The following is a 24,478-nucleotide window of genomic DNA, read 5'->3' on the forward strand; positions in this document are numbered from 1 at the left end:
ACATCCAGAATCAAAGAATTACCAATACAAGAAAGAATTAACAAAAAAGAGAGCGAAACAAAGCAAGAACTAAAACCCTCCTACAGAACATCACGATCATGAACAAAAATAAATAAAAGCCTTAGCTCACAAACCTAAGATAAAGACAAACAAAAAAACACTATGCCACCAGGACTTGAAAGCCATGAAGTCATGGAGATTGAGGAATCCAACAACCCAAAACAAAAGAAAGAAACAAACCATGGCTAACAAAATCCTACAGTGGAACATAAGAGGATTAAAAATTAATATCGAAGAAATACAAATATTTATCAAATCCTACGTCCTGCAATAATTTGCCTACAGGAAACACACTTAAAAGAAAATGACAAAACACTACTCAATATACAACCACATAAACAAATTATCATGCAAAGCCACCGGTGGATCATCAATACTGATAAACGAAAACATTCCACACAGCAAAGTGAACTTAAAAACAAATATCCAAGCTGTTGCAATAACTGCAACACTACACAAAACAGTAACCCTGTGTTCACTCTATATACCACCAAACGAAACAGAATTAAACAATATAATCAAACAACTACCTAAACCTTTTCTACTACTGGGAGACTTCAATAGTCACAATATATGGTGGGGCAGTAAAAAAAACAGCAAAAGAGGCCAAACCATAGAAAAAATAATTAACCAAAATGATCTATGCCTACTCAACAACAAAGAGAATACATACATGCACCCACCAACAGGAACCCTATCAGCAATCGATATAACTCTATGTGACCCAACTATATACATGGATTATAGCTGGAGAACACATAAGGATACATGCGGAAGTGACCACTTCCCAATCATAATAGAAAATGAGAATCCCAAACTAAAAGATGAAACACCTCGCTGGAATTTACAAAAGGCAAATTGGGAAAATTTCCAAAATACATGTCAACACAGATTAATACCTGAAGCGAATCCTAACTTAGAACACATCACATATTTCAGCAATACCCTACTCACAATAGCTGAGGAGAACATACCAAAAAGTTCCACTCCTACAAAATATAACAAACCCTGGTACAATAAAGAATGCAAAGAAGCTATAAGAGCCAGACGTGCAAACCTAAGGAAATTCAAAAACAGTCCAACGAAAGAAAATTTAGACACATAAAAACAGCAAGGCCAAAGCACGGAAAACTATCAAAGAATCAAAACGGAACACGTGGAAAGACTATGTAACAAAAATTAATCAAAACACAAAACCCAAAGTATGGGAGATGGTCAGAAAAATAGCAGGAAAAAATACAAAGAACCCTATTAAACACCTTATATGCGACAACACGAAGATTACCGACAAACAAAATATCGCAAATAAATTAGCAGAACAATTCTCAATGAAATCATCATCAAAAAACCAAAATAAAAAATTCCAAGCTATAAAGAAAAATGAAGAAAAAATAAAAAGAAACTTCAAATCAAAAAATGAAGAAAATTACAATCAATTATTCAACAACGCAGAACTAGAGGAGGCAATAAACAAATCTCCCGATACAGCAGTCGGCCCCGACGAGATCCATTATCAATTCCTCAAAAAACTACCAAAACTATCACTGGACTACTTATTACAAATTTACAATGAGATATGGATAACTAACAGCATCCCAAAAAACTGGAAGCAGGCAACAGTAATCTCAATACCTAAACCAAAAAAAGATCATACAAACCCAACAAACTACCGACCCATTGCACTCACTAGTTGTTTGTGCAAAACTTTTGAGAGAATGATTAACGAAAGGTTAAATTGGTACTTGGAAAGCAAAAATCTAATTACAGAAAGCCAGTCGGGTTTCAAGAAAAATAGAAGCCCCACCGACCACTTAATAAAACTGGAAACACGCATAAGAGAAGCATTTGCCAAAAAAGAACATCTAATAGCAATTTGTTTTGACATGCAAAAGGCGTATGACACCGCTTGGAAATACAGAATCCAAAAAGACCTGTATGAACTAGGACTTAGGGGCAGAATGCCAGAAATTATCAGAAATTTCTTAACAAATAGAACCTTCCAAGTACGGATGGACAACACTTATTCAGTCAAAAAAGATCACGAAATGGGTGTCCCCCAAGGCAGTATCCTGTCTGTCACCCTCTTCAACATTAAAATAAACAATATCATAAAAAACATAGACCCAGGAATTGAAAACGCCCTATATGTGGATGACCTACTTATATACTACCAATCTAAATAGCCGAAACAGCCGAACGCAAACTACAACTGTCTGAATAAAATAAACAAATGGGCCATAGAAAATGGATTTACATTCTCAGAGGAAAAAACTAAATGCATCCACTTTTGCAAATTACGAAAATTCCACCACGACCCCAACCTGAAACTGGATAACAAGAACATCCCACTCACCGACCAACATAAATATTTAGGTATTATATTTGATAAAAAATTGACTTTCATACCACATATAAAATATTTAAAAGCAAAATGCCAAAAGACAATGCAATTGATCAAAGTCCTAGCACACACCGATTGGGGTGCAGACATTATTGAAACTATACCAAACTCTAATCAGATGCTACGAATGCTTCATCTATGGAGCAGCAAGGAAGTCCTACATAAAAGAACTAAATACAATCCATCATCAAGGATTAAGATTGGCCTTGGGAGCATTTAGAACCTCTCCAGTAGAAAGCCTCTATATAGAGGCCCATGAGCCTCCACTGATTCTAAGACGACAGAAGTTAGTGCTACAATATTACCTAAAGCTGGCATCATGTCCATCAAATCCTGCATACCAATGTACCCTCCACCCACAATACACACATCTCTTCAACAAGAAAGAAAATATCATCAAGCCCTATAGCCTCCGGATAAAAAACCTTCTCACAGAAGCCCAAATGGACATTACAAAAATACATAAATATAACAAATCAAAAATTCCACCCTGGATGATCGAACAACCACACATAATATTAAAATTAAATAATTATCCCAAAACGAAAACCCACCCATCAACCTTCCATGAAGAACTACTTACCATCCAGAATACATACAAAGAATATACACAAATTTACACTGACGGATCAAAAGATGGAGATAAAGTAGGATACGCAGCCATCCACAAAAAAAAATAAAACTAAAGAAAAGGCTCCCAAACAAATCTTCTATTTTCAGCAACAGCCATAGATTTGGCACTAAATATAATAACCAATCATGACCATCAAAAATATATCATATTTACTGACTCACTTTCAATACTCATATCTCTAAAAGAAAAAAAAAATGACAAGCCCACTTATTACAAAATTGCTAAACAAAATAGATGCTATAACCATGAAAAAAAGCATTATCTTTTGTTGGATACCAAGCCATATCGGCATCTACATGAATGAACAAGCAGATAAGGCAGCAAAGGAAACTCTGCAACAAAGCCACATAAGTGGAAAAATCCCCTATACAGACCTAAAGACTAAAATAAACACATATTTGAAGAGAAAATGGCAAGAAAACTGGAGCTCATGTACAAAAAACAAATTATTTCAAATAACACCAAATATTGGAACGAGAGACACGAAAAAGTTAACAAGAAAGGAAGAGGTAGTAATGACCAGACTGCGAATAGGTCACACTCACATCACCCACTCACATCTACTAAAAGGGGAGGAGACACCAAACTGTATAACGTGTCAAGAACCCTACACAATACACCATATACTGACAAACTGCATTGACCTTGAACAAACCCGAACAAAGTAGTAATACACACGGACGAAAAAACGCTTTGGATAATCACAGATTTCAAGGTAGTTCTACTAAAATAGCCATATTTTTTAAACCAAAGCACTTCAAGTCTTCAAATTACTACTGTTTTGTTCGGAAATGAATATACTTTCAAATGAATTAATAAATATGAATGTACATTATATATTTTAAGAGTTTTAAGCAAATAAAGTGATAAAAATGTGAACGTCATAAAATGGCGTTTTCGGTAAGGTTTTGTAATGACCCCCACCCCCCCTGTTTTCTAAAGGTCCGTACCGTGATTGTATGAAGAATTTCGTCATGAAATTTGGGAACCAATCAGAAGAGGTGTTAATCTTAATACTGTCAAGTGTCCGAAATATTTTTGACAATTTCTTTTTTTGTCGTGTTAAAAATAAGACTTTAATATGACGAGTATCGAACATTTTGAAAAAAAAATTCTGCGGACATCCAGTAGTAAGTAAATCAATCTTTTTACTATCTTTATCAATTAAAAGTACTATTTTATGTTGAGTAGGACCGCGGTAATTGATAATTTAAAAGGACCTACCCGAAAAAAAAATTGTTTCTATTTCTCGAATTTGGTCAAATGAAGTTAGTATTACTAGAAGCAGCAGCAGCTCCAGCCTGTAGAATCAGCGATAGCACAGTGTAAACAACACGCGTTCTTTAATTTTTATTCAAGAACGAATTAAGAAAAACATGAAAATATGAATATAAATGTTCTTATGTTTAATTAGAGCTATTTTGTTATCAGAATAATATTAGTTTAGAACTATTCGGTTTTCAGAATGTATAATAACAACAATCCCAACCAATTCGGCATTATGAATCTGTTGCAATTTCTCACATTTCTCGTCAAATTTAAAAACATGGTTAAAAAAACAAAATAAACTTTTGTAGATATATAGCTTGCATGCACTTTTATTCTTTAAATTAGTTTTGAACAGCGAATTAAAACAATGTTTTACTGCGAACAGCCACAAATGTTGTTTTTTTCAAAATCAAAATAAGTATCAAAATCTCGTTTATACATAGATTCGAAAAAGTTGTCAAAAAACAAATATATAACAAATAAATGTTATCAAAGGCAAGATAAGTTACTTTTCTACCTAACTGGATAATTTCTAGTGTTTTTATTTAATGTAACATGTTTATTCAGCTCGAAAAACGTACAGTGTTTACCGATGTATTGGAAAATTAAAAATGGCGCCCGGCCCGATTCTCTTTGACATGGTAAGTTTGAGAAAAGGAGTTAAAAATAAAAAAACTATACAAAATATTGTTAAAAACTCACCGAATATATGTCAGCCTATGTCACGGTAACATATTGAGCGAGTTTCTAGCAGTATTTTGTCTATTTTTTATTTTTAACTCTTTTCCCCAAACTTACCGTTTCAAGAGTCGGGCGCCATTTTAAATTTTCCAAAACCTCGGTAAACACTGTTTTCGAGCTGAATAAACATGTTACATTAAATAAAAACACTAAAAAATTATCCAGTTAGATAGAAAAGTAACTTGCTTTTGATAACATTTATTTGTTATATATTTGTTTTTTTGACAACTTTTTCGAATCTATGTGTATAGTAATACAAACCCTCAAAATCTATATCAATATTCTTGAAATTTTAAAAGCAGTTAGAAAACACATCAAACTACAATTTGGAAACTTTTTATTTCGTTTTTTTTTTTTTTTTTTCTACTTATTAAGCGAAAGATATTTTTACAACCTGCTCCAGCGTAGTATAAACGGCCTATGGAATTAACACCTTCAACCTCGAAAATAGAAATCAACAAATTTATGGAATTTTCTTTGACTTCACCTCTAATCCAAATTATGTGTGGCAAGTCTCCTCCTAAAACACTCTTTAACCCTAACAATAACACTAAGTTCGAGTGGCAAGCCCCCCCCCCCAACAAAATACCTCTGTAAGCCACATACAAGCATCTAAAACAAACAAACAAAAAATAGATCCTTCCTTAAAGAAAAATACACATAAAAATAAATTGGTTAACTGTCCTAAAATGCTAGAATGGCCAGGAAATGGTGAATTATTTTACATTAAATTTTTGTGAAACTAACCGCTCCCCCCTCTAATATTGTTTTTGTTAGCTTTGTCTCTGTCAAGTTTTCAGTATGTTCACACATAATTTTCCTTAGCCCTACAATTAATTCAAAGTCCGAATGGCAACCCTCCCCATATTCTCATTGCATAAACTACACATAATCATCTTAAAAAAAAAAAAAAAAAAAGCATGCATATTTTCCCATAGAAAAAAAAAAACAGTTAACTGCCCTAAAATGCTAGAATGACCTATAATAGGAAATTATTTTACATTCAATTCTAAAATAATTTGTTTATCTTTCATTAAAGTTTTTCATGGCATTTTATACATAATTTCCTAAAAAGGTAGAATCACATTTTGGAGGGGTGGTCAGAAGGAGTTGAGTGGGGTTAAACAGAAGGTGTTAATCTACAATAATACCAAAGAAATATTGCAATATATTCATTTTTAAATGGTCTTATGTTTAGATTTAAGTTTTTTGTACATAAAGCACATTACAATTCAACTTTGGGTTCTCCAACTTCTTTTCTGTTTATGGATACATGGCATTTTTAAGGAATTGCTGCATATTTATGCACATTTACTGCAGATTATTTGGAAACCATAAACTTTGGGAGATTTTCAGTTGCATATTCTGATTCCTTGTACAAAAATACACTTATATGGTAAATTTCATTTCTTAGTCTTGTGTTTTAACAAAGATATGACATTTTTACTGAAAAAGTAGTGTAAAAAATGTGACGAAACGCATATGGTCTTAAAGAGGGAAAAATATCCAAATGTGTGAGGCACAAAAATAGCCATAACTTCCTTAATTTTAATCAGATTTTAAAAATTTAAAAAGATTCTTTCTTAGCTCATCAAGCTCTTTCTATGCATACCAATATTGAAATATTTCAAGCTATTTCAATTTTTTCATGTGTATTGCTAAACAAAGTATTACCAAGAAAACAATCTAAAAACAATATTAAACAAGATTGATCCCCAAAAAATTATCAATTTTCTGAAAGAGATTAAAATATACACTAAAATATAAGGAAAGACCCCCCCCCCCAAAAAAAAAAAACTTAAGAACAAACCAATATATAACACATCATAACTAACCTTTCGGCATTAAATTACCCCAAAGTGGTTGATATGCCGTAAAGCAGAACAAACAAACAAACCTTTAGAGTCTAGCCTTTATTTTAAAAAATGTTGCTTCCGGTTTGGCGGTGGTCATAACAGTATGAACGTTAGGTTTTACCCCGTTCTTTTCCTCCTTTGCGGTACAGGTTCGAGCCTGCCTTCCTACTACCAATTTTTTTTTCTTTTTTTTTGCTTAACATATACATCCAAACACCTGGGCAATGCCGGGCGCCCATGCTAGTAATATCATAAAAAAGATAGACCCAGGAATCGACTATGCTCTATACATAGATGATCTACTTCTATACTATTGATCAAAATATATACCAACACCAGAATGCAAACTCCAACTCTGCCTAAATAAATGGGCCATAGTAATTATACTGACCTTTAATTAGATCCAAACTTCTGGGTGCTATCAGGTTGACAAAAAAGTTCTTGTGGTTTTAACTTTTAAATTCGGATGAACAAAACAGGAAAGGACCAATTCTCCTCTGACAATGCCTGAGTGCACATTGCTAAACTGACATGGCAGAAGTTGAACTAATTGGGTTATGAAACTTGCCTCATCCGCCATACTCTGGTGGGTTATGTTATTGAAGATTCTGATGCATTTCATCCATTTGTTGACTATTGCTCTGCCGTAATAGTTTTACCAGCATTAAAGAAAAACTACCATCAGTTGTAGATCATCAAACAATCGGCATGATTTTTTTTTTTTTTTTTTTTTGTTACAACTCTGGCTTCGGGAAGTGTCATGGAGCTTTGTTGGTGTCTAACCACTCAGCTGAGCATTGCCGGTTGTTGTAAAGAACCCACTTCTCATTGCAAGTCACAACCCAGTCAAGAAACTGGTCATTGTTGTGTAAAAGGGAGATGACACTTCATAACTTTTTGTTATCGTTATATTCATCAAGTTTTTTTGTCTTTCCAATCTCTCAAGTGGTTGGAAATTGTATATATTACGTCTAATTCAGAAGCAAGTTCTTAAACAGTTGTGCGTGGATTGGCCTTGACTAAGATTCTCAATTGATCATTGTTAGCATCTGATAGCCGACCACTACACTCATCATCTTCAAGACTTGTTGCTGCCACAAAATTTCTTAAACCACCAGTGGTTCCTGGGCCAAAAACTCTGCTGGTATCGTGAGCTGTTTCAGCAGATTTTTGGCCTAGCTTGAATTGAAATAAGAAAATTGTGTAAATTTGCTTTTTTTTCAATCTTGTAATCAATGTTTTGAAGAGACGTAATTCTTTTAAAAACAATTGTAATTTAAACAATTAGAAAGAGCGATGGCATCTACATGAACGCAAAAGTGAACAAAGCAGCAAGAGAGTCACTTCAACAAAATCGTACAAGTAGAAAAATCCCTTACACAAATCTCAAACCCAAAATAAATGTGTATAAAAAGAAAATGGCAAGAACATTGGAGCTTATGCACAAAGAATAAATTGTTCAAAGTAACGCCAAACATTGAAATAACAGATACAAAAAAGAAGAGATAGTAATGACTAGACTCCAGAAAACGAGGCACCTATTTTTTCACCCCAAACAAGGCACATTGCCACTTTGGTGTAGGGGGCTACTATCAGAGGCAGCAACTACTGGGGCACTATGTTGGGATTTGGGCAGCAAGATGTTGGTTCACATTACACTTGAACTTCTGCATGTCAGTACAGTTAGGGAAGCAGGGACCTGGAATGGAATTCCAGAGTCTAGCGGTTTTGGGGAAGAAACTACTGAACTACTGGAGTAGAAAGATCTTTTACATCCTAGGGATCTCTACTGTGTGGGGGTGGGATTTAGCTGCCTGTCGGGTTTGTCGAGAGTGTCTACGTCGTGGGGGCACAAGTTCGTCAGAGCATTCACCATTAAAATACTTGTAGAACAGGCAGAGGGATGCAACGTTTCATCGATGGGACAGAGGCTGAAGCTTAGATGCCAGTTCAGGGCCTATCAGATTGGCGACTCTCTTTTTAACCTTGTCTTGAATAGCGAGAGACTAGTAGCAGATGCACCAGCCCAAATATGACAACAATACTCCATACATGAGCGAATGGTGGCCTTATAGAGGTACAGGATACTTTCAGGTGTCAGTAGTTTTCTAGCACGGTAGAGAGAGCCTACCTTTTTCGCAGCGGCCCTGGCAATGTTTTCAATATAAACTCATGTTTTCTGTGAACGTTAGGCCAAGCAATTTGAAAGATGTACTCTCAGACAGGGAGTCACTGGGCATTGCTATTGGTGGCAGAGAAGGTTTCTTGTAATTATTGAAGGAAACCAGTTTAGTCTTAGCAGCATTGAATGTGACCATCCATTTATGTCCCCATTCCACTACAGATTGGAGGTCATCCACTAGTGTTTTTGCCATTTCTTTAGATATGTGTTCATTTGTTTTCCTGTCATGCCTGTTATAGAGTGTGGTGTCATCAGCATATATACCCATCTCAGAGGCAGTTTTGTCGGGGAGGTCATTAATAAATATCAGGAACAATAGAGGTCCAAGGATAGACCCCTGAGGCACTCCCGCATTTATATTGTATTGTTTAGATGTACGACCGTTGAGGACAACCTGGATTTTTCTCTTATCTAAGAAGGATTTAATTATGTTAGGGGCGATAATTTGATGGGTGAGTTCTTTCGCCAGAATTTTTGAATACTGGTACCACAGAAGCAGTTTTCCAACAGCCTGGAAAGCATGGTTCATTAAGGCATTTGTTGTAGAGTTTGGAGAGAACTGGAGCTACTTCGGCTGAGCACTTTTTTAATAGCACAGCTGGGATGAGATCAGGTCCACATGCTTTTGGAAGTGTCAAGGTTTTTTATGATAGCGTGTACCTGAGCAGGGGTGATTTTTAGATCGTCTAGCGTGGTGTCTGTCCGCAAAGGAAAGTCAGGCAGGGGGTGGTTGGAAGGGTCCAGTGTGGAGTTCGAGGCAAACCAGCTGACAAGTTTTTCTGGGCAAACAACCTGGTGATTGTTGGTTAATGGGGGAATTGTTGATTGCCCATTATTTACTACACTGTTGTAGATTTTCCAGAAGTCACGATTTCCTAATTTTTGTGCTTCGATGCGTTTTTTAGTGGTTTCAGTAAATTCTCTCTTAGCTGTCGTTATTTCTTTCTTAACGTTATTTCTAGCTTCTGTATACTTCTGTTTGTTTGAACTGAACTTATGTCGGTTAAATCTGCGGTATGCATGCTGCCTTTGAGCAATGGCAGTTGCGCAAGTCGAAGTAAACCATTGGGGAGAGTGGGGCTTGCTATAAAATTTACGCATGGGAATATGTGCTTCCATTGCTCTTTTGAACCATTCAGTGGTCTCATTTGCGCACTGTTCAGCAGGAAGAGAAAAAATATTTCCCCATGGGGCATCTCTAAGATCTCTGATGGCTTCCCAATCAGCCTTTTTATAATATCTCGTTGTTTTGAGCACTAGCTCTTCAGTTTTGGGTCTAGAATTTTGGGTGATTTCTACCATTATCACTGCATGGTCAGCGTTCCTGAGTGGGTTGTCAGCATTTGTTGTACAATCTTCGGGAACTGTAGTCAGAAACAGATCTAGAAGTGATACGTGTTCTTGCTGGTCAGGGAAACGGGTTGGAAACGTAACCATTTGTGATAGGGAGTGAGATATAGCAAAACTATGTGTTGTGCTGCCCGCTGCATCTGTGTGAGTAGAGAATCCAAGCCAGTTTTTGTGGTGAACATTAAAGTCACCAAATACATGTACTTGTGCGCTAATGTCAAGGGAGAGTGCTGTGTCTATGCTGTCAGAGACTTTGTTTATTATTTGCATAATACACACAGTACACAGTACATCATATACTGACAGACGGTGTGCTAATATAAATAAGCCTGAATTAAGCCTTACCAGATCTAAAGTTGATTTTCGACAAAATCAACCCAGAAAAAAATTGAATTCCTGAAAAAGATTAAAATATACAACAAAATATAACAAAAATTCCACAAGAAAAACCAAAAACAGCTAAGCAACTAATGTTTCGGCATTATATGACACAAAAGTGGTTGATATGCCACAAAACAAGCACAGTATATAGCCTAAGTTATCTGTATTGGTTATCTCTTCATCCCTCTCTCGGTTTTACTAATAAGAAATTCTAACAACTTAGGTTAATTTGATTTATTTAAATGAGCATTTTCTTGAATTTGTTTTTTTTTTACTATTTCAATTTATAGAAATTGAGTAACACGATTTTGCTTGGGTCCACAAATTTGCCAAATCTCTTAAATTCTTTAGTGTTGCAATAAATTAATCTATTATGACTGTTAGTAAGCATATTGTGCTGTTATGATTGAAAACTAATACTGCCACAATGATACTGCTAAAATTTACCCTTCTACCAAGGTTTAGCTCGAGGTAATATGGTGCCGGTTATTATCAACCCAGTCAAGTTCTTAAAAGAAATTCTCCCGGTCTGTCTTACAAATACATTTTGGGATTTTGGCCATATGATAATTTCCACTTAGGTGGCAAAATTTTTGAAAATCAGTTTGAAAGTGGCTCTCAAAGATTCAAGTGTAAGATTAAAATCTTTTCAAAAAGGCACATTTCAATTTTGTTTCACGTTGACTAAATCCAAACATTTAGTACATGTCGCTACACAAGGAAGAGAGCGCCAGAAAAAATGTTTTCACAAGTGACGGCACAAATTCGTCCATGCAATTTAGAGAACCACTGCTGATCGACATGCCACACCATGAACAAATACCGTTGAATTGACAAACACGTTCCCAAGCCGGGCCGAACAATCTTGCTGAATCGACACACTACGATATGAAAATGCAATAATGCAAGACACGTTATCAAAGCAGTGTATTTACCCCAAGCTCTTGATCATTGGGTGCGTCATCTTCTGAGGAGCTTTCTTCATCTGATTGTCTGTAAGAGTGGAGCTTTGTCATCTGATGAGGTGAGTTCGTCACTGATTACGCAATCACGTAGGCATGCTGGGCGCACATCCTTTATGTGGCGTATTGAGTGTTGGCTATTTATTTTTGTCACTGCTCCTGTGGCGAACTGCGTCATGCATCTTCCCCAAATTGCATCTACCTCCTCGTATGGATTAGCAACTGTAATGTCGGGCACCATCACTTTATCAATACCCTTGACACATATTGTATAGCACATTCACAGGTGCCATCATGTCTGTTTCGTCATCCTTAGGCGTAATGTTGTGCCAGTACACTGCTTCTAAGATTGTGCACTTTGTTCTTGCCACAATGCGCTTAATTGTGCGATGAGACCTTTCAATTATTCCGTTTCCAGAGGGTACATGGGCGCACTGAAATCGAATGTACACGCCTCACATCTGTGTAAAGTCCACAAATGTCTTTCCACAAAATGCCGCGCCAGTATTTGTAAGCAATTCGGTCGACAGCCCCCTTTCACAAAATGTACTTTGCAACTGCTTAATGACGCTAGCAGAATCCTGTCAGTGCCACTGCCTCCAAATGGCAAAATGGCTAGGGCCACAGTCTATCAATGTCAAGTAAGACTGAGTCTCGAAATGGATTATATCCATAGCAACTCTGCTTCAGGTTTCTGGAACATCAAGCCTATTTGCCTTCCAATGCACCGGGGATGGATCTATGGACTGGCATTCTTTACAATCCCCAACGACCGACCGCACTTCAGTTTCAGTTATTAGTGGATTTTCTAACTTAAAGTACCATGTCCTTTTCAAACCGGGATGTCCACTAGACTAAGGAATTGTCTGTATCGAAGCATGAAGAGGCAACGCCTAATTAACATTTCCGAGGCTGCTTTGGTGTGCACTCTCAGACAAGATATACACAGGCAGAGTCCGTTCGTAGATGTATGATTTTGGCTTTCCACTGTAATGCAAGGTTGACGCCTCGCAGCACAGCATCAAGCTCAGCTAAATTTATGTGTTTGTCTTCATGCACTGCTCGGAGCCAGCTTGCGTCCTCTGCCACGGAACCATTGCTTTCCACAACCATGCCTGTAGCAATGGAACTAGTGTCCACCCACGCTGTAACATCTCCACATACACACCAGGATCGTCCTGGGCTGCTCTCAAACTTCGATCATCCATGCTTCATCATCCCATCTAGTCGTTATCATATTTGGTCTTTGTTTTACAAACGCTGTAGCGACGCATAACCAGCCATATACCAGGAAATGACTAGTCAGTTTCCCACACTGAAAATACAATTCAGCGAGTAAGTTTATCGGGAACTGCTGAAAGGTCACTTCCAAGTTACCATAACAATTTTCTGTGCTCCTCCTTGACATGTAAACCCAATACATGTGGACCCAGTTTCAGCTATTCTGTCTGGGGTCTTGCTTTCCAGACTAAACTTCTCCAAATGTTCCTTGACATGGGTTGCAGAACACATACTTTTATTCACGAAAATGTTGTCAATATACGAAGACGTAATGATGTTTATAGTCTTATCCTGGCTGAGGACAGTATTGACAATGGCTCACATTATTAAATGTTAAGCCCAAATCTGAGGTGGACGAGACAATATCACTGTCTATTGATCTCTACTGTTTAGAACGGCAACAGATTTGTCAACATGTACTTGCAAATAGGCTTGGCGTAGATCCAACACTCCAACGTTTGGTCCCTATTGTTGCCATTCCCTCAATTTTTGTAAGCAAATATCCGTGTTAGTCGTATGAACGTCCACATACTTATTTAGCTCCCAATAATCTATAACAGGGCTGCACTTTTTGTTTGTTCTCCTGCACAACAGCCATGAGGGAATTTCCCTTTTGGGGGTCCAAGTTCATCCTCAGGATATGGCAGCAGCCAACCATTATCAATCTACATCTGCAGTTCGCAATCATATTCCTCACGAATTGGTGTTGGGCTGAATGCTCTGTAAGTCTATTTCTCAACATACGTGGAGGTGAGTTGCCAGCCCATTTCCACGATCGATGTGGTCCACTTCAAAGTGTTCTGTTCATACTCTGCGGAGAAGTCAGGCTCGGTGATGGTGATAGCAGCAAAATTGGTCTTCACTAGATACAGCTACTCCTCCAAGTCGCTTGATTGCATTCAGCCCAAGCAATAAATCAAATCCCAGTAAGTATTTATCCACAACTAAGACTTCTATGCTCATGCTCCGCGTTACACCAAGGTTCACTTGCACCATTGCTATTCCACAGCCGCTAAGTGTATTTCCATCTGCTGTGAGCACCAGGGTCACTTTCTTCGTCCATTCCTTGTAACACGACTTGCGGACCAGTGACTGTGTGCATCCAGTATTCACTAGAGCTGTACACAGTAGTCCATTGATGTGAACCGTGATAACCGGCAATGTGCCATTTACACCAGTTTGGGAGATGAGATTGGTGCTGAATTCTCGTCTCCTTGCTCGTTTCTCGGACAAAATCTGGCAATGTGCCCTCAGACAAATCTAGTTCAGATTCAGAAACAAAATCACAAAACCAAAATCTCGTTCAAAATCTACCTTTTTTCATAATTATTGAAGCAACCGAAGGAGAACCGATAACAAAAGTGTCTCCCTTCAAAATAGAGAAAATTTTCTCCAGTATCAAACCAAAAAACTAAATAATGGCACACTACTAGTGGAGTAGAAAACCTAAAACATATCGCAGAAAACTTAAAGTAAAGGAGTAATCAGAGTTCAGAACTATCACTGTGCTCCTTGGAAGAAATTAAAATTAACCTAAAAAATCAAAATGTTATTGATGTAAAAGGGATCCAAATTAAAAAATATGGTGAAACCATCAATACAAACTCCTATATTCTAACCTTTAATACCCATCAAATCCCAAGTAACATTAAAAACGAAAAAATAAATATAGAACCATATATACCAAACCCCCTCAGATGCTACAATTGTCAAAGGTACGGACACCATCAAGACCAGTGCAATGTTCTCCAGTATGCATGAGGTGTGGAGAAAATGAGACCCATACAGATTGCCAAAATGTATTAACTGCCATAGTTCAAATTCAAAAGAACGTGATAAATGGAAGAAAGAAAAGGAAATTATTAAAATATACAAAAAATATAACCTTCCAAGAAGCTCATAACCTAGCCGGAAATATAAAATACTCATAAATAACAAAAAAAAAAACATACAGCATACCACCGGATCAAATAACCAAACAACAAAAGCAAACCTATCAAACATCAAACCAGAAGACATGAAATTACTCAACGAAGTAAGGGAACTAATGGAAGAATTAAAAAAAATAAAAAAGACTATAAAACAAATCAACAACAAAAATAAAGATTACAAAACTGAACAAAACTCCCAAACCAAAAAACTCAAATTAAATCAAACAAAGAAAAGGAAAAAACTCACCAAATGAAAACAACCCTCATAAACAAACCAAACGAAACATCACCATCATCACCCAATAAAACACAAACTAAAGGAAAAACAATTAACAAACCAAGATCTAGATCCCAATCAACCTCAAGGTGAGGAAACAAAATAGGAACACTGGAGGAAATGGAGGTAGAAGATAAAACACCCCCAGACAAATAAAAAGCCAACAGAAACAACAAAACACACAGAAGAATAACACAAAACTTAAAATCAACTACCAACTATGGGAAAAAAATAATCCAATGGAACTGTCATGGTTTGGAAGCAAATATGAATGAACTACAACTATTAACACAGAAACAACCTACAGTAATCTGCCTTCAAGAAACCTTTCTGAAACACTACAGCATCAACATCAAGAACTTCCAATCCTTCAACTACATTCATAATTCCGGAGGCAGAGCCTCAGGGGGTGTTAATTCTGATCCGAAACAACACACCCCACAGTAAAGTAAATATCACTACAAATATCCAAGCAATTGCCATCAAGGCCACTCTGCACAAAACTATAACACTATGCTCTACATATATCCCACCAAATGAAGATATAGACAAAGACGAATTGGAAAAAACTAATTGATCAACTGCCCAAACCCTTCATCCTGTTAGGTGACTTTAATAGCCACAATATACTATGGGGGTGTAAGGACATTAACGAAAACAATATATGCTTACTTAACAACAGTTCACCCACATACATAAGTCCAGCTAATGGAAATTACTCCGCCATTGATATAAGTATGTGACCCCAAAATATATTTGGATTTCAGTTGGAGTGTGCATGAAGACACCTGTGGCAGCGACCACTTCCCAATTCTAATCGAAACCTCTGACCTAAACAAGGCCAACTGGCAAATATTCAAGGAAAAATGCAAAACTAGATTGAACCACATCGAAACTATCCATGACACAGTAGAATCTTTTACCAAAACACTGATAGAAATAGCAAATGAGTGCATCCCAAAAACCTCAACAACCAAAAAACACAGACCCTGGTTCAACACTAAATGTCAACAAGTTACGGAAAGCTGTCCTAAAATAATTCCAGAAACAACCTACTACTCCAAATCTTATAGAATACAAGAAAAACAGAGCTAAAGTCCGTAAAGTTATAAGAACAGAAGAAAAAAAAAAGAATGCTGGCAAAATTACGTCAGCAAACTGACTTCCTCCACTGAACCAAGAGTAATATTGGAAATGATCCGAAAAATTGCAGGTAAACAACAATCCATACAAATCAAACACCTCGCCATAAATAACTCTATCACAACTGATGAAAAAATATAGCAGACTTAATAGCTGAAACTTTTTCACAAAATTCTAACCAAAACTACAGTACAAAATTTACAACAATCAAACAAAATGCAGAGAAATATAAACTCCACTTCAAATAAAAAATACCTTGAAAACTACAATAAACTCATTTCACTAACTGAACTAGAAGATGCCATCAGAAGATCCCATAACACTGCTGTAGGACCAGATGAAATTCACTATGAATTCCTGAGACAACTACCTACTGAAACACTAAAACTCCTATTAAAAATCTTTAACAAAATATGGATAGAAAGCGAATTCCCAGATATATGGAGATTAACCACAATAATAGCAATTCCCAAACCAGGAAAAGAAAACTCAAACCCGTAAAACTATAGACCAATTACACTAACCAGTTGTTTGTGTAAAACAATGGAGAGAATAAGTACATAATCCAACCACATTATCTCTAACCTACAGTGCAGCTTCCATAACAAAAGTACAATCGATCACCTGATTTGCCTGGAAACAGCTGTAAGAGAAGCATTTATAAGGAACGAACGCCTCTCGGCAATCTTCACTTGGAGAAAGCATATGACTCTACCTGTAAATTTGGAATAATGAGATCTTAACAACCTCAATCTAAAAGGCAGACTACCACAATTTATAAAGGGTTTTTTTTATCAGATTACAAATTTAAAGTCTGCATTAAATCAACCTATTCAGATACCAACATCCAAGAAGAGGGAGTCCCACAAGGGAGTATTTTATCTGTAACCTTGTTTAGCATTAAAATAAACAACATAAAGTGCCTAACTCCCAGTGTTGACGGATCTTTATATGTGGATGACCTCCTGATATATTGGCCCAGTCGGTGGGGCACTGACTGCCCCCCTGCAGAGGGTAAAAGTCCCTCAATGGGGGTCCTGGATATGACCTTAAACTATATCCAATGATAAGGCCCCAGCTTGTGGGCTTTAGGGAGTGTGGAGCCACCCTTTAATTGCCATTGCTCCCAGGTCCACTCTGACCCAGAGTGGTAGTACCTGTTAGGGTTCCAACTATGGGTTAAATAGAAACCGACTTGAAAACAACAAATATATTCTATTAAAAATTTTTTCTTCAAAATCTCAGCATTAAATAACCCGAAAAGGGTTGATATGCCGTAAAACAAAAACAACCAACCAACCAATCCTGATATATTGTAGGTCAAAATATATCCAACAATGTCTAAATAGATTAAAAACGTGGTCAATAGAAAATGGATTTAAATTTTCTGAAACAAAATCTTCTGCCAAATGAAATTCCATAACGACCCTTGTTTGAAACTTGAAAATACAGAAATTCCCATTGTAAATTTCTAGGTTTGACATTTGATAAAAAAAACTGACATCCCCCACCTGAAGAACCTGCAATAAAAGACTGCAGCTGCTGTGCATTATAGCCCACACAGAATGGAGTGCAGATCAAAAAACCCTTCTGAAATTATACAGGTCATTGATCAGGTCAAAACTTGACTGTGGATGTTTCATTTATCGGTCAGCCAGAAGACCCGATCTACCACGGAGGGCTGAGACTGGTACTGGGAGCCTTCAGAAGTCCCCGGTGGAAAGTCTACACGTAGAGGCCAATGAGATACCAGCAGATATAAGGAGCCATAAATTAGCTACCAAATACTTTACTAAACTAAAATCATGTCCAAACAGCCCTGCATACAATGACACATTCCATCCAAGATACAGTGAACTATTCAAAGCAAAAGAAAACAACTATAAAACCCTTGAGCCTACGAATGAAAACGATATTACAAGAATCAGAGATAACAACCCAAAATAACCATGATCATACACTTTCTGAAATCCCACGTTGGATTCTCAAAAAACCAAAAATGATCTTCGAACAAAGTAAACTCCCCAAAGCAAAAATCCACCCTAACACCTACCAGGAAAAACTCCACGACATACTTCTAGATTACCCTGATCATCTGCACATCTACACAGATGGCTCTTGGACCACAACAGGACAGCATGTGCAGCTGTTCTGAATGGAACAACTCACCAGAAGGCACTACCAACTGAAAGCTCCATTTTCACCGCAGAAGTTTGTGCTATTGACCTTGCTCTCAACATTCTAACAAAAAACAAACACAAGAAGTTTATAATTTTCTCAGATTCGCTCTCTGTTCTATCATCATTGAACAATATAAAGCTCGAGAACCCATTAATCACCAAACTATTGAATAGACTAAATTTCTATGACTACCCACAAAAAGGTAATCATGTGCTGGATTCCAAGCCATATTGGAAAGGAACGAAAGAGCAGACTTGGCAACCAAATCAGCTTTAAACCTAAACCCTGAACCCATCAATATTTCTTACAGACATAAAATACAAAATCAATAAAGTGTCCTATGCAAAATGGCAACAGTGCTGGAATAATAACACAAATAGCAAGCTTTTCCAGATTAAACCCACCTTAGGAGAATGGGGACCATCCCCACAAAAATCAAGAAAAGAACAAGTGGTTATAGCTAGAACACACATTGGCCACACAAACCTTACTCACTCCTACATACTTAGGCAAGAGCAACCACCACAATGCCTAACATGCCAGAAGACCTACACAATAAAACATATCTTTGTGGAATGTGGAGCCTACACTACCGCGCAAAATCGCTACCTAAAAACCAACAATATGAAAGAGATTTTTAAAAACACCTGCACAGACAACATTCTCTCATTTCTGAGAGAAATACAGCTATACCAAAAAATATAACAGCATAAGGCCTTACCAAAAAAAAACTTTGACTAAAACAGATAAAACTTGTCCCCCCCCCAAAAAAAAAAGAGTACTAAGCAAACAAACACTATGGAAAAAATGAACCGAAACGATCGTCAGCATTAAATGACCCAATGAAGGTCGATATACTGGTTAAATAAATAAATAAACCAACCAACCACTTGATGCGCTTCATCCCACTCAGCTGATATATTAGTTTAGCTTTCTCCAGCCACTTCACTACTGACTATCCAGGCTCACTGCCATCAAATACAGTGAGCTTCAGGTGCCATGATGGCTGATAGCTTGTCACTACACAAGGGAGAGAAATCACCAGAAAAAAGTGTGTGTGTGTGTGTGTATATATATATATATATATATATATATATATATATATATATACGTTTTATTTTTTATTACCGTATCTTTCTGTTAAGTTAATGTAACTTAACAGAAAGATACGGTAATAAAAAATAAAAATAAAACGCATACCTGCTCTACAACAGTATTAAGCACTTCAGTTTTTATTAATTACCATTTCCACTAATATATATATATATATATATATATATATATATATATAAAATTTGTTTTCATAAGTGACAGCACGATACATACCAAATTCATCCACGAAATTAAGAACATCACCGCTGAATCGACATGCCACACCACAAACAAATACCGTTGAATCGACATGCATGTTCCCAAGCAGGACCGAACAATCTTGTTGAATCGATATGCCACGATTTGAAAATGCAATAACACGAGACACGTTATCAAAGCAGTGTTATTTAAGAAAAAAAAAAGGAAACCCCGAATTACTTAAAAGCATGTTCTTTTCATAGCCGTTTGATGAAACTAAACCGTCACTTTGGAGTAAGATGGGTGTAGTTCATTAGCAGACTTAAGTTGTAATCGAAAGGTCTCGGGTTCGCTTTTCATCGCAGATAGACCCAACTCATACGCATCAGCGCAAGCTCGGCACAGTACATATTGAAAATCTGTTACATACACATGTATATTTTGTATAATTAAAATTCTTGCTTTTTGAGACGTTTTGCCAAATTAATATTTTTGTCAAAGGAAATTTCTTTATACAAGTTTAAGTTCCTCACAAGTGCAGATATTGTAGATATTTTCCAAATTACTTAAGTGTGAATATATACTTCCTGCACTCATTTGTCATGATTGTTTCCTAAAGGTTGTCAATCCATCTGGTCAGTGTTGTAATGAAAGAAGCAAAACCAAGAGTCTTGTTTATCAACAGATAATAGATGTTTATTTTTATTTTACTTATTTAGTTACTAATGGTACCGGTCTGCTTAGGTGAATGACAAACTTGCAATATTGAATTTTTACTTGATCAGTCTCATTATGGAGGCTGAGGACCCCCAGATGGACCCTACTTGGTTGGTAAAATGTCTGACTGATTTAAAATAGAAATTCTTCAAGAGCATTCACACAAAAGCAATTATTAAAGAAATAATGCTGCAACTAATATTCATATTATTGTCATGATTCTATAAATCAGTTCATGAGAATCATTTTAGAATTATTAGAAATAAATGCTTATTCTCTATTGTTTTTATAGAGAAAACATGCTTAACTCTAAGTGAATGAATTTCTCAAGCAAAATTTTTCATTTTTGTTATTTGAATTGACATTTTTCTTTTTTTTTTTTTTTTTCTTTTTTTTTATATATATATATATAGACTGTTTACTTTAAAGATGACAAACCATTAAATCTGATTCTCGATGATGGTGGTGATCTCACAAACTTAATCCATCAGAAATATCCCCAATTACTTGCAGGTAAGAAATAAACTAAGTTTTAATCATTTTCTGGTACTCATGCAGAGAGTGATCTGGACGTAACTCTGCGCACGCCCGGCTTTCCTCGGAACACAATGTCAACAGCCGGAGTAAGCCAAGCATCGCCGCTGAAAGCATAACAAGAAAAGAGGAACCCACCTTAATTTTTAAGTTTTATTAACTGTAAAGGAAAATGTTTTTTAATTGATTTTTTTGAAGAAAAAACCTTGAAACTAGGAAAATAAAGAAAACTGGGTGGGATTGTTTAATTTTTTTTTTTTTTGTGGGGGGGGGGTAGAAAAACCTGGAAACTGAAAAAAGAAAGAAAACTGGGTGGAATAATTTGTTTCTTTTTTTTTTTTTTTTTTTTTTGAGGGGGGGGGGCGTCTCATTTTAAAACAGTTTGTTTTCTCAGACTGTTGGAGGGCATCACACGGCACCAAAGTGGACGCAGAGGTGATAGCGGACGTGTAAGGAAGCTCATCATCAACCGGTTAGCTTTCTGCGATGTGAGCTAATGTGGAGACAAACGGAGCTTTACCAAATGTTTGCCTCCACATAAACTCTAGGAGATATGTGTCCAAAAGCTCCCGGTTGGTCCCGCATTCTACTTTGTTGCGTTGTTTAGGTTCCTTCCACATTCGCTCCACATGATTCGCCGTAGCCTTCGTTTCAGGTTCTACATAGTGAAGGCTGTGGTTCACCATCAAATGGTGATACCCCTCTCCCCCCACTTTGTTGTATGCCTTGGTACCCGGCAGAATATATTGTTTGATTAATGAAAGGAGGGTTTCGGCATTCCGGTTTGGTACACTCACCAAGAAACCTTTCTTTTCGGCGGGGTCGTATCCACCAAAGACCCAGACTAGTGTGAGTAACCTGCCGACGTTATGCTTTCTACGATTAAACCTCCACCGTATGGCCTGAGTACCTTATCTGCCAGGGATTCCTTAGAAAATATTCCCCGCAAATGTCTCTTAAGAAATTCGAGTCGGTGATGGTGTGCGTCAAGCGAATTCCACGTTCGTGTTGGAGGTCTTATTTGAAGTTGCTTTCTCGAACGCCCACAAATAGATCCGTTTTAGTATTACGGCAATTGCCAGCCTAGATTTTGTGAAAAAGTTCCTGTTCGGATAGAGGTGAATGTTCAGCATTTGCCAGCCTAGCACCTCCAGGTATCACCATCACTTACTTTGCTTCTTGCAATAAGAGCGCAGCTATGTCCACAAGAGAGACATGTTTTTGTTTGTGCTGGCAATCTTCTATCCTGACAAAATTCCTGAACTCCCACTGCTGTTTTAAACTGCTCAGATAATTTCTGTAAAATTCATGTTTTCTTCCTTATGGAAAAGTATGCAAATAGTGTTTTCAATCTTTTTCTTAACTAACTTGTTTTTTTTCTTTTCATGATTGTCGTCTGCTGCATTGAATTTTTAACTTGCGCAAATGCGCGTCGCGTTGAAAACCATTGCACTATATTGTCGTTGGCTCAGCTTTGTTACATCAAACAACTTAATCTCCTCGGCGACACTCGGCTTACTCCGGCTGTTGACGTCATGTTCCGGGGAAAGCCGGGCGTGCACTGAGTTATGTCCGGATCATTCTCTGCATGAGTACCTATTTTCTTTCAAATGTGACAGTTTTTTATACTATTTTATTATATTATTCTTTAGAACAAAGTTGCATTTTTTAAATTTTATTGGTCCCCCAACAAAGGAGGAATTGGATCTCATTGTTCGCACTTTTCCCAATAACCACACCTTAGATTTTTTTTTTTTTTTAATTTTGCACAAACATTAGTCATGGTGTAGGGAAAAATTTTTTTGCCAGAATGGATTTTCTGGGATATCTCTGATTACCCACCTAGGGGTCCTTATAGGGGTAAAATTGCCCCCAAATCGTTCCTGTTATTAAAAAAAATTGAATTTATGTATCCATATATAATTCTATTATAATTGTATTTCTAACAATTCTTTCTCTTACAATTTGTTTTTATTTGCAATATTTAATTATTTTCAGGAATTAAGGGCATATCTGAAGAAACTACTACCGGAGTTCATAATCTTTACAAATTGATGGAGAAGAAGGAACTTAAAGTTCCAGCAATTAATGTTAACGATTCAGTTACCAAGGTAATATTGCTATAATTGTTCATTTTTTTAATTGTTTATTTGAACAATAATTGAATTTTTCAAAATAAAATAGCATGTAAATGTAGTTTAAGTTTATTTATATATTTGGACAGATAGTTTAAGTTCATCTTGGATAGCTCTTCAATACTTCTTTTAGTAGCTACTAAAACGGATCTATTTGTGGGCGTTCGAGAAAGCAACGCAAATAAGACCTCCAAGTATCACTTGGTCTCTAAACTTGTTTTTCATATATTCTTCATTTAATCTCCACATTTTCTCTTTATTTCATGAACTTTCTTCAGCATGAAATTGTCTTTTGTACTGTTTCAGAATTTTTTTCACTAGTTTTTAACTTTACCTGTCATAAAACTAATTTGTTGCATCTTCACTTATTGCAATGTATTAGCTGTGAAAATTTTCTTGGTAACCATTAACATTTACACAGTATGTTTAACATTATTTACTTATCTCTCTGCAGTACAAATGGTAACATCACTCATTTCTCTTTCCAATCCAATACAACTTGTATCTTGCATATAAGAATAAAAGTTTATCTTCAACAAAATGAAAAAAGTGTATTGATGACACATTTAAAACAGTTGTAATAACTGAATATTTTTTTTCATAACCAAGAACAATCGGTATGTTGGCCAGAAAATATCGACAATATCTGCACTTGCAAAACGTAGAAATAATTTTCTGTAACCTTTGTCAGATTATATTGCACAGTTGGAGTTAAATGGGATTTTAAGTGATGGTAGGATTTGAAATAACTTTGCAAATCAATAAGGAATTGCAATGATAATTAAATTTGCCTGGTTAGGATAAAAATATTGCTACTTCAAAGTTTTGAAGTTAACAGTTCGAGTTTTTTGGGGGGTAGGGGGCAATGAATAAATAAAATGACAGTTTTGAGAAAAGTAAAGTTTTCTTAACTTCCTCATCCCAAAATTAAAATTTCAAACTTGTATCTCCCAATAAATATTTTTAATTTAAGTAAGGTATGTATACTTTTGACTTTATTATAATACAATTGCTGAAGCAAGAAACATAGATAGGGTACTTGGCACCACTGCTACAGAATCATCCCACAGGTGTTTCACATGCAGGGGATACTTCTGAACTTGAATCGGATGGCTGGGTCATTTCTGGGCTCACATGATCGCTGTCATCTTTG

General features: G+C 36.4%; 1 protein-coding gene across 1 annotated transcript in view; it reads left to right on the forward strand.

Annotated features, from left to right (window-relative positions):
• LOC145281664 (adenosylhomocysteinase A-like) overlaps positions 1-24,478 on the forward strand; it is a 124,805-nt gene that overhangs the window by 93,304 nt on the left and 7,023 nt on the right. Inside the window, exons 4-5 of the mRNA XM_080132216.1 lie at positions 21,070-21,169; positions 23,189-23,301. Of these exons, the coding sequence (XP_079988342.1) occupies positions 21,070-21,169; positions 23,189-23,301 (213 nt within the window). The remainder of the gene's footprint in view (positions 1-21,069; positions 21,170-23,188; positions 23,302-24,478) is intronic.

This window comes from Euprymna scolopes, chromosome 1 (assembly GCF_053919585.1).
Source record: "Euprymna scolopes isolate OS-2025 chromosome 1, ASM5391958v1, whole genome shotgun sequence".
NCBI classification, from domain to species: Eukaryota; Metazoa; Mollusca; class Cephalopoda; order Sepiida; family Sepiolidae; genus Euprymna; species Euprymna scolopes.